This window comes from Nannobrachium achirus (genome assembly GCF_963921795.1).
Source record: "Nannobrachium achirus genome assembly, chromosome: 17".
NCBI lineage: Eukaryota > Metazoa > Chordata > Actinopteri > Myctophiformes > Myctophidae > Nannobrachium > Nannobrachium achirus.
This window is the reverse complement of record NC_137824.1, coordinates 24,031,789-24,043,621: the sequence shown is the minus strand read 5'-3', so window position 1 is coordinate 24,043,621 and position 11,833 is coordinate 24,031,789. Positions and strand designations below refer to the sequence as shown.

The 11,833-nt window shown below is 43.4% G+C and overlaps 1 protein-coding gene across 1 annotated transcript in view; it reads left to right on the top strand.

Annotated features, from left to right (window-relative positions):
• Positions 1-11,833, top strand: part of dock2 (dedicator of cytokinesis 2) — a 126,010-nt gene that overhangs the window by 33,694 nt on the left and 80,483 nt on the right. Inside the window, exons 22-24 of the mRNA XM_080746612.1 lie at positions 1,592-1,620; positions 6,245-6,387; positions 10,970-11,065. Of these exons, the coding sequence (XP_080602738.1) occupies positions 1,592-1,620; positions 6,245-6,387; positions 10,970-11,065 (268 nt within the window). The remainder of the gene's footprint in view (positions 1-1,591; positions 1,621-6,244; positions 6,388-10,969; positions 11,066-11,833) is intronic.

Here is an 11,833-nt window from a genome sequence, read left to right as displayed (position 1 = left end):
AGCTCAGCTCAGACACGTTGCAAAAGCAAAGGACACAGGCATCAATGTACATTTCCTTAGATGATATACAGTATAACATTATACATATGGAATTACACTCATGTACATACATTATGTACACAAAATGAAAAACAAAACCACGGTGTTAAAGAGACAAAAAGTGATGTTCCTATCTTATCCATCAAGGTTAGCAGTATCACTTCTGTTAAGGAACCCTATTGTCAAGGTCTCAGCTAACTGAGGACCAATAAAACGTAAATATGGGTCCCAAATTTTATAGAAGGTATCGGTTGTAGAGCGCAGCAGGCAAGTCAGATATTCCAAAGGCATGCACTGCATGATTATTTTATCCCAGCCTCTCTTTTTTGGCGGTTCTTCATTGATCCAAGACAATAAAATATTTTTCCTAGCAGCATAGGTTAAAAGATTGAACAGACGTTTGTGGAACTTGTTGACAATCTTATTATCAGGAAGTCCCAGAATCAGACACAAAGGGTCAAGTTCAAGCTCTATGTTAAAGATCTCATTCAGTTCTTGCACAACATCATACCAATAACGTTCAATCTTATGACATGACCATATGCAATGAATATAGTCTCCTTCTTCAGTCTTACACTTAAGGCAAAGGGGGGATAAATCAGAATTCATTTTATGGCGAAGGCTAGGTGAAATCTGTAATCTGTGTATGGTTCTTAACTGAATCGACCAGGCCCTATTACACACAGAAAGTTTTTTGGCATTTTCAAATATTTCAGACCAAACATCATCATCAATATCAACCCCCAGGTCTCTTTCCCATTTTCTCTTAGTATCTTGGGTATTAACCGTTGTATTAGACCTTAACATATCATAGAGAGTGCTAATGAAACCCCTTGTGAAATCCATCATCAATATTCTCTCAATTGGAGAGGTACCTACATTAGTTAGTAATGTTGTACGTCTGCGAATAAAATCCCTCACCTGAAAGAATCTGAAAAGGTGATTACGCGGTAGGGCATATTTTTGTTGTATTTGATCAAAAGACATAAGTATAGCACCATTAAACAATTTCCCCAACGTTGTTATACCGTTATCTCTCCAAACATTGAACCCAGGGTCATTAAGGCCAGGAGGGAAGTCTGGATTTCCCTGAATAGAGGTAAGAGGTGATGTTACTTTGGCTCTGCCCTCTAGGAGCCTTGCAACCCTCCATGCCTTAAGTGTGTTGGAAACAATTGGGTTATTACAAAGTTTCTTCACTGTTGAGGGGTCTTTGAGAAATAAGAGATTACGGAGGGGGCAGTCACATTGTGCAGCTTCAATATCTAGCCAAATAGAAAGCTGGTCTTCCTGTAACCATTTTGCTGCAAAGCGTAATTGTGCGGAAACCTGATACCATTTTATATTGGGGAGTTCTAGCCCACCTTCTGAAACAGAAAGCTGTAGTTTAGCTAGTTTTAACCTGGGCCTTCTCTTGCTCCAAATAAATGAGCTCAGCCAACCTTCAATAATCTTAACCGTCTTGCTTGGGAGGAAGACAGGAACCATTTGGAGTGGGTATAGTAACCGTGGTAGTATATTCATTTTAATAAGTGCCACTCTACCCAACCAGGACAGTGGCAGTGATGCCCATCGGTCAAGGTCAGATTTTATGATATCCATGAGGGGAGTAAAGTTGGCACTATACATTTGTTCAAATAGGGGAGTTATATGAACACCCAAATAAACAAAGCCAGAGGGGGACCAGCGAAATGGGAACGGGTCAGGGGCAGGTGGAATGTTTTGGAGGGAGCCCAGTGGCATGGCCTCTGATTTGGAGTAGTTAATCTTATATCCTGAAAAGGATCCAAACTTAGTAATAACATCCATAACACCAGGAACAGAGAGATCTGATTTAGTTAGAAATAACAGGACATCATCAGCATATAAATTAATTCTATGCTCTCTCTCTCCTATAACAACCCCAGAAATCACAGGTGATTGGCGTATAGACTGGGCAAACGGCTCTATAGCGATGGCGAAGAGCAGCGGACTCAAAGGGCAACCTTGGCGACTAGAGCGTTGCAAAGAGAAGTTTTTAGATCTAAGGCCGTTTGTAAGGACCGCTGCCTGAGGGTCATTATATAGAATTTTAACCCATTTGATAAATGTGTCGCCTAAGCCAAAAGTATCCATCGTATGAAAGAGATATGGCCATTCAATGCGGTCAAATGCTTTTTCGCTGTCAAGCGACAGCACTAGGCCGGGCTCGTTAGTGCTATGCATGTATTGGATAATATTAAGAAGTCTCCGTACGCTATCAGAGGAGTTACGAGCCTTGATGAACCCTGTTTGTTCTCGTCCTATGATATCAGGGAGTAGTTGTTCGAGACGTAGCGCCAATATTTTAGACAGTAATTTTAAATCAGAATTTAATAATGCGATTGGCCTATAGGAGGCGCAATCGTCAGAGCATTTCCCCTTTTTAAGGATTACTGTGATATTTGCCTCCCTCAGTGATTGGGGGAGGATCCCTGTTTCAAATGAATGGTTTATCATGGCCAAATAGGGGTCGATTAATACACCTTGAAACTTCTTTAGAAATTCACATCCATAGCCGTCAGGACCAGGAGCTTTACCAGATTGAAGATTTGTAAGAGCAACGCGGATCTCCTCCTTTGTGATGGGAGCGTTGAGAATAGCCCTCTGCCTATCTGAGATCACAGGGAGGTTAATGCTGGAGAAAAAGTCATCCATATTTTGGTGGGCATCATTACTCTGTTCTGATCTGTATAGATTTTTATAAAATGTAGCAAACACATTATTAATTGCTTGAGTCTCATATGTAATATTGCCAGCAGGATCTTTAATTGAGACAATGGTCTGTGATGTTTCCCTTTTTTTTGCCAAATAAGCCAAATATTTTCCTGGTTTATCCCCTGATTCATACAAGCGCTGTTTGGCAAATTTAAGACTTTTATCTGATTTCAGGGACATCATGGATTCAACAGCAATACGAGCAGCACTCACTTGCCCCAATTTGTCATCAGAAGGAGTCTCCAAATAGCTCTGTTCAGCTTGTTGGAGTCTATCCTCCAGCTGTGTTTCTTGTGCTGCCCTCTGCTGCCGCCTGCTGGCCGTATAAGAGATGATGATTCCCCTACAAAAAACTTTAATAGTTTCCCACATAATAGAAGGGTTAGGTGCAGAGCCAATATTTGCCTCATAAAACGTATTAAATTGAGAGGTAAAGTGAGCAAGGAAAACATCATTATTCAAGAGGGTAGAGTTAAATCTCCAGGATCTAGAAAATCTATTTATCTCACGAAAGGAGATTTCTAAATAAATAGGTGCATGGTCACTCACAATTATACTGCCAATTTTGCATGATGTCACAGAGCTAAGCAAACGCTTAGGTGCAAAAAAGTAGTCTAAGCGTGTGTGACATTTATGGGGATTACTGAAGAACGTGTATGCTTTAGAAGAGGGGTTAAGTGTCCTCCAAACGTCAGCAAAGTCAATGTCATTACATATTGAGGCAAGCGTTTTAGCCCGACCACTGGGTGGTATGTTAGACGGGGGACATTTGTCCAAGAGGGGGCTCATATGAACGTTGAAATCCCCTCCCACATATTGATAATCTGCACTCAGTTCCACAAACTCTGAAAATGCTTTGGCTAAGAAACCAGTGGGATATCCTGGGGGACAGTAAATATTCATAAAAGTCACAGATTTGCCAAACAAAATACCCCTTAGAATGACATATCTGCCCTCATTATCTTTTATAACATGTGTGGATCTGAAGGCAACATTCTTATTGACTAAAATAGCAACCCCCCTGGTATTAGATGCATAAGATGTCATAAAGACATCACCAATCCAGCTATGTTTTAGTTTAAACAGATCCTTACTCTCCTCCAAATAGGTCTCTTGTAAGAAAGCAAAGTTAACATTCTCTTTTTTCAGAAAGCTCAGCACCGTTCTCCTCTTAATTGGTTTATGCAAGCCCCTGACATTCCAAGAACATATTTTAAGATTATTCAATGACATCCGTCATGGAGAAAATATACCAAATAAATGAAGAGTGTCCCCTTGGCGATGATATAATCATGAAAACATTACATGGCATCACAGTCTTTTGAGTGTCCAAAAAGTAGGTATTGAAATCTAATAACAGTACAGCAAAAAAGTGTCCGTTCCACATGTCGAGCGAGCAACACACACATAAACACACACACCTATATACAAAAGGAGCTGGGAAAAAGGGGGTCTCAGCGTTAGCCACTACCCATAAGAAAACGGGTCTACACAAACAAATTACCTTCCACAAAATAAACTCTTGAAACAGGGCTCCTTCAATGAGAAGCAGAGGGGAAACGTTCCCCAGGACAAGGAAAGAACAATAACAAAGAAAAAACGCTAGCATAAACAAGCAGCACATTTGTAGAATGTCCCCGAGTGGTGGCTCGCCCCATAACACATCAGCTTAAACAAAATGGTGTCCCATTTATCATAATAAAATAAAATAAAGATAAAACATAAAACGTAACTGCCTTAACAATTATCTTGTTTAGCTTAAAGTTATCACTGATCCAAATAGCAAAAATAGTGCACCCAGAGACACAAGCTGGGGGATTCAGCCCAGTAAGCCACTAGAGTCAAGAAACACAATAGCCTCCTGTGGGGTGTTACACAACGTTACCTTACTATTGTGTTTTATGCGAAGCACCCCATTGTGTAGAGTAGAGTAGTCGACATTCTTGGCTCTTAGCTGTTTCCTGACGTCATCGAAGCTTTTGCGCTTTTGAAGAGTGCCTTGTGAAAAATCAGAATAAAATGAAATGGACGATCCCTCGTAGGTCGGCTGCTCTCCTCTCTCCGCGGCGAGTCTGGCTGCATCCATCACACGTTTCTTGTCCCTGGAGTGGTGTAGCTTGAAAATAACCCCACAGGGTCGGTCGCGCTGTTTGGGCTTGTTGATTTTAGGACCCAGGCGATGGCACCGGTCCAGTTTGATGGACCCAGCTTTGGTCTCGATGTTCAGCAGCTTGGGTAACCAGGTTTCAAAGAACTGCAGGCAATTATCTCCTTCTAAGCCCTCTGAAAGTCCAAAACAGCGTATGTTGTCACGCTTATTTCTGTCCTCGAATGAGTCCAAGCGATCCACTGCATCTTTGAGTTGTTTTTCGAGCTGCATCACACGGCCATCGTAAGAGGCGGTCGCAGTTTCCACCGCTTCCACCCGCTCTTCGACCTCATCCAGTCGTTTTTCAGCGACTTGTAGCCCACTCACAACCTTCTGAATGGACTCCACAATTGGGCTTATTTTTTCATCAATTTTCTTGTCGATCGCCTGCGTGATATGCGCCGTCATTACCTCGAGAGCTTTGGCTGTTGCTGGGTCGAGGGCGAGGTTATCCATCTCCTTGCCACAGCTAGTTTCTGGGATGCTAGTAGTATTAGCAGCGCTAGCTTCGAGGGTGGAATCTCCTTCTTTGTTAGTTTGTCGCGTCGTTCGGCGTTCTTTTCCACTCATGGTTTCAAATGAGGTCGGCCAAAACCGTTCCAAAGTCATAACACGGCTAATTCACATGAAAAAGGCAGTTTTGGATAAAAAAAAATACGATAAATGGTCAAAATGGTGAAGCGAGCCACGGAGCACGTCCTCTCCCTACGCCTGCATACCCGGAAGCTCGATTTACCACTCTTGATCCTAATAGGCCAACTTAACATAAACATTACTTTTTCATATTAATGTTACATTAGGATTCACATCTTTCAGGCTTTCAGCTCATCAGTGTGCCCTGACTTTGCTTAGCATGCTGCTTAGCAAAATCTTAAGAGCGGAGCCCTTTAACTGTATTCCATTTGTTGCAATAAATCTACTTATGACGAGTGTTCCTGGCCGAATCATATATTTCCATTATACTGTATGTCCGCTGTACCGCAATGCACCAGAAACCTTGCTGTTGCAACATGCAACCTTTCATGCAATTTGAACCATTTACCACAGGACACTGTGATTGTGTTGAAACATTGCAACTCATCTTCTTATCTGCCCTGAGAAACATTGAAACATCCTTTTTATGAAACCCCCGGAAGCTGCATCAAATAATATGTCAACCAGTTTTTTTCCCCCTCAGTCCCTATTTTTTCATTTTCTTTTGGGAGATTGGAATTAGGATTGTCTTCTGTCAACATTGATTGAGGCTGATAAGTGTTTGTGTGCTTCCAGGGCGTGTTTGTGTTTCTGTCCACAACCATGTGTCTTTGTCTCCCCTCTCAGAGTGTCGAGATGTGCTGTTACCCATGATGCTGTCTGAGCTGAAGGGGGCGCTGGAGAGCATGGCGGATGGACCTCATGACGAGAGGACAAACAGTCTGGAGCTGCTCAACAACATCCTAGAGGTCCTCAGCAGGGACAACGTGGTGAGACAGACAGATGCTTCTCTCTCTCTCTCTCTTTCTCTCTCTCTCCTCTCTCTCTCTCTCTCTCTCTCTCTCTCTCTCTCTCTCTCTCTCTCGCTCTCTCTCTCTTTATATATAGGGCTATGAAAGGATATACAGCATTATATGCTTCTTTTACGTGAATACCCACCCGTTGACAAACACTGTTCGGCATCAAAAAGACCAGACAAAAACAAACCCTTCTGTCATTGCCCTTATTAAATCTGAAGAAACTTCCCTTTTTCCAGAGCATCTTTGAGCTACCACTGACCTCCTTTGTACCCCTCTTGTGCTTGTTTTTGAAGCACTACAGTGCATCGCCTTAAGCAGCTTTGGTTTCAGTTTTTCAGTTATGCAGGGGAAGCAAGCAGCCCCTGACCAATTAGACGCACACACACACACACACACACACACACACACACACACACACACACACATTGTAGTTAGCTCCTTCTCCAAACTTTGAAGACCCACACAGATACAGATACGATGCAAAGACCCATCAACACACTCATGCACACGCACGTGCTCTAAGCACCGACGCGCATGCACACACACACACACACACACACACACACACACACACACACACACACACACACACACACACACACACACACACACACACACACACACACACACACACACACACACGGGTGGGTGGGTGGGTGGGTGGTATTAAGAAGTCAATGAGACCCACACACGGGTGGGTGGGTGGTATTAAGAAGTCAATGAGACCCAATGCCAGAAACTGGCGTGGGTTTGAATCCCACCCTAACCCAAGTACACAGAGAGGTCTGTATAGAGTACCACAGTCGTATGCCTTCCATTTTTTAAATTAGTTTTAGAGCATTATGAGGAAGGAACACAAAAGCCCCTTAGGGTTACTATTGTCAGATTTTATATTAAACAATACTTCATACGAGTTTACAGCAACACACTCACACACCTTTCTCTTTGACTCGTTTATGCTTGCGCGCGAGTGTGTGTGCGTGTGTGTCTCCGTGCGTGTGTGCGTGCATGCGTGTGTGTGTATACTAGACTGGAGAGTATAATATTAAGTCTGAACTTAGGGGTTGGCAATGCTTTAGCTCAGCTCTTCAAACTGTGATTGCTGTTAAGACCGCACACTTGTTCCTCCAGATGAAAAAACGTTCCACTTCACTTTCTCCTGTGCTAGACTAAACACACACACACACACACACACACACAAACACGCACGTTTAACTGAAAGAGCAATATGAAAGATTATTTTTTTAACTGTCTGACGGAAAATGAAGGAGAACGATGAAAGAAATGAAAAGCTGTTGTGGAGTGGATGGTACAAAGGATGAAAAACTATGAAAAGAAAGACAGGAAAAGAGGAGCATATAAAAAAAAAGTGTTTAAAAACAACCAAACAAACAAGTCTAATATTTACTGCTGGCAGACATGGAAGGAGGGCTGGTTTTTCTTGTGGGTCAGAAAACAAAGTAGAGGGTTCAGGCGGATGATAAATGTCATGGGTGAGAGATGGGTCAGCGATGAAAGCAGGAAGAGTGGAATGAAGTATAAAAGCATGTCGAGAGAACAATATAAAATAAGAGGAGCGGTGCGGGGTGTCTGGGTCTACTGGGTCCTTCCTTTAACAACTGTCTGTCACACTACTGCTCTCCCAGCCCACCTGCTCCCTACTCTTTTACCTTCTGTCTATCTCTGTCTTGTCCCTTCTTCTCTCTCATTCTCTCTGTCTCTGTCTCTCTGTCTCCCTCTCTTTCTTTCTCTCTGTCTCTGTCTCCCTCTCTCTCTCTCTCTCTCTCTTCAAGGTGGGCGCTTTGGGGACTTGGAGTGTACCTGATTAAGTTGTCATGCCAACTGGAGCGATGGAGAAAGTGAGATGGAGAGAGAGTGAGAGATTGAGAGAGTTTGAGAGAGGGAGAGAGAGGAAGGGAGAGGGCGAAAGAGAGAGAGAGAGAGAGAGATGGAGAGTAGAAGGGAGGCTGAACAGATGCTCTGTCCCGGGGACTAACACGGGGGAAGCAACACAGTGTGATCAATGGGAGAGGTTGTGCTGAATTACTGATTGTGTTGTGTTGGGCGTTTGGGTTGGAGATAGATGACACAGAGAGAGAGAGAGAGAGAGAGAGAGAGAGAGAGAGAGAGAGAGTCAGACAGCAGACAATGTGCATATGATCAACAGGGAGGCCAGTGCTCACTCTGATTTTATCTCTTCAAAACAAGATTTTATGCATTTATTTCCACCGTCCTGCTGCCAAGAGAGATGATTAACCAGCTGGTCTACGGCTTCAAATAAATGGATAGAGCATTGGCCTGTGTGTGTGTGTGTGTGTGCGTGTGTGTGTGTGTGTGCGTGTGCGTGTGCGTGTGTGTGTGCGTGTGCGTGTGCGTGTGCGTGTGCGAACATGCTGTGTAAGCCTGTTTCCACACACAGTCTGCTCAAGGCAATAAGAGGCTAAAAACGCCGACAGTGTACCAAACAGATTTTGACTTACTCAGAATCAACAGCTGCCCCAATCATCTGTGTGTGCATGGGCATGCATACTGGCACATCTTCATATATGCACGCTTTTTTGTCTTGAGATGACACACACACGTGCACGCTCGCACGCACGTATGCACACACACACACACACACACACACACATACACACATGCATGCAGACACACATATTGACACACTTCATCATCTGCTCTGTACCCAGTGGCTCAGTGCCTCTTTAGTTTAATTATGCCTGCCTTGGTTTAATCAAGTCTCTAAATCTTCCACTATCATGCAATGACACACACATGCACAGTGTGGTATTTCCTCCTTTATCAAGGCCACATCCAACCATTACATTTAGTGTATATCTGAACGCACCCAATAATTACTTGTTGTACTGTACCTTAAGTACAACTTTTTGAGGTATTTGTCTATTTTTTTAAACGCTGTCTGTGTGGACACGGCTCCTAAACCAAAGTCCATTATAATGTTGTAGCTGTGAGCCAGATCTGTCTGTGCTGGCGTTGTCAGTAAAGTCCACCCAGCGGCTACTGATCCCATAGCCTGCGGGGGCCGTTCCCATGACAACACACTCACAGCCCATAGGCCATGGCCACACATGTGTGCAGTAACTCCGACAAGGTTACAGATCCTATATCCTGCAGGTAACTTAACCGTGTCAGGAGCGGGGATCGGAGTAGCGATGTTTTGAATTGAGCGTAGAGCAGGTTTTAAAATGGGTCAGAGCTGTTTAGGAGCGATGACCGCCTGCCACTCCAAGCCGCTCCGGTCGGGGGCCGCACACCACATGTTTGAGCATGCCCGGTCGCACGGACAGACACAAAGAAATCCTCAACACTGCAGCAGAAGTGCACAGTGAAGTCACTGATCAAGATTTCATTCAAATTCCTCCGTAATCCACGTTTATACATACCTTGTGTCAGTTTAGTTATATCACCAGCCGAATGAGTGCAGGTTTTTTGCAGACCTCTTCTACAGCATTGCTAAAGGCAACCTAATAGTTACAGTACTTTCACTTGGAATGATTCTGAAAAGACAACTTTTTCCTTCCATCTCCACTCAAATTCAGTCAAGCGAGTCAACAAAAGTTTTGATAAATGGCTCTGGAATACTCACCGTGGATAAAACCTGTGTAATGTCTCCAAAGCCCCACATAGTGTGTTCATTTTCATTGCAAGTTTGCTCATGGATTTCATTCAAGGTGGGATTGAAAATGTCAAACACTTAAAAATTAGAACTTCTTTTCCAAATGTCTTCTCTGCCAAGTACTTAAAATTAAGTAAAAGTGCTTTATTATGGATCCCAGAAGGGGAGGCTATGTCACATCATCTGAGTGTTTTTTTGTGTTTTATATTCAAATGACTTTTGAGATGTGTTCATAAATGCAAAAATATAAGTCCATTTTTTGATTGACAGCTCATCCCTATGGCTGTTTCCATTATGTACCTAGGCTGAGTGGCAAGAGCTTCATTCTGACCGTGGTCCATATTTGGGCGTATCACTACATTACTGTACATGCTATAAACATTTTTTTTACTGGTAAAAGCAGGCATTCTCAGCTTTATTTTGAGGTAATGGTGTTCATACTGTACAGTATAGTCCGACTCCTAACAGAGGAGTTGTCATGGCTTCAGAAAGATTAAATTAACAAAAGTCCATTATCTCGGATTCTAAGTCCCACGGGACCATTTTGGGTGAGCGTGAGGTGCATTCTTGGGCTATTTACTAAATAACCGTACATGCTTGAAACTCAGGCATTATAAGATTCATATCGGCGCCTTCATTGTTCATATAGTCCTAACAGAAGATTTGCTGTGACTCTGGAAAGATGGGGCAAAATAGTCAAAAAAGGCTGGCAAGGGCTAAGCTCCTGGCAGTGAATGTGTTAAGATAACGTCCTAATAACTGCCGTCACCCTGTTACTGGCTAACAGTCTGTCTGTCTGTGTTTATGTCCCTGTCTCCATCTCTCTTTCTCCCTCCGTCTGTCTGACTGTCTGTCTGTGTTTATGTCCCTGTCTCCATCTCTCTTTCTCCCTCCGTCTGTCTGACTGTCTTCCAGGGCGAGACGTTCCAACATGTCCAGAACATTGTCGTGTCTCTCCTCAGGATCATCAACCAGACTGTCATCACCATGGGTCGAGAGCACGCCCTCATTGTAAGTGCTGAATGTTTCTTGATCGTTCAAACCTTGACTCATCATGACGGACAAACTGACCAGTGACCATGCAGTGTACTGGACTGGAGAGTGTTTATCGTTTCCAACTGTGCAGTGTGCTCGGCCTGAGATGGTCTACTGGTTCATAGGCCTACAGTATATTGGACCAGAGAGCGAGTGATTTTTTCTGACCGCGCAGTCGACTGAAGCTACTGGACCCAAGAGTCCAAATGGTTAGAACACATACTACTTAGGTTCTAATGCCGAGGGGTTCAATTTGCAGACCATTTACTGCATGTCACTCCCCCACCCTCTCTAGTCTGTACTGTCAGATAAAGGTAGAAAAGCTCCAAAAATTAAAAAAGAGAATCATCTATGCCCGATTGCCCGTTTTGGTCCAAAGCATTGTACAACAACGAACCCTTCAGATTAAAATACACACCTTTATTGTACATGTGAAGTGTAACAGTTAACAAACAGCTGCAACAGCACAGCGAAAGGAAGAGATGGATATTGTGGGTGCCTTACATAATGGGGCAGCCTAAGAACAAGGCCAGGACCGTCTCTTTGGAAATGGATTGGTTAAATAATAGTGTTGCCTGGCAAGCAAATTGTAGCTCCTAATTTGTGGAACATGTGAACCGGGGCCAGCATTGTGTGTGTGTGTGTGTGTGTGTGTGTGTGTGTGTGTGTGTGTGTGTGTGTGTGTGTGTGTGTGTGTGTGTGTGTGTGTGTGTGTGTGTGTGTGTGTGTGTGTGTGTGTGTGTG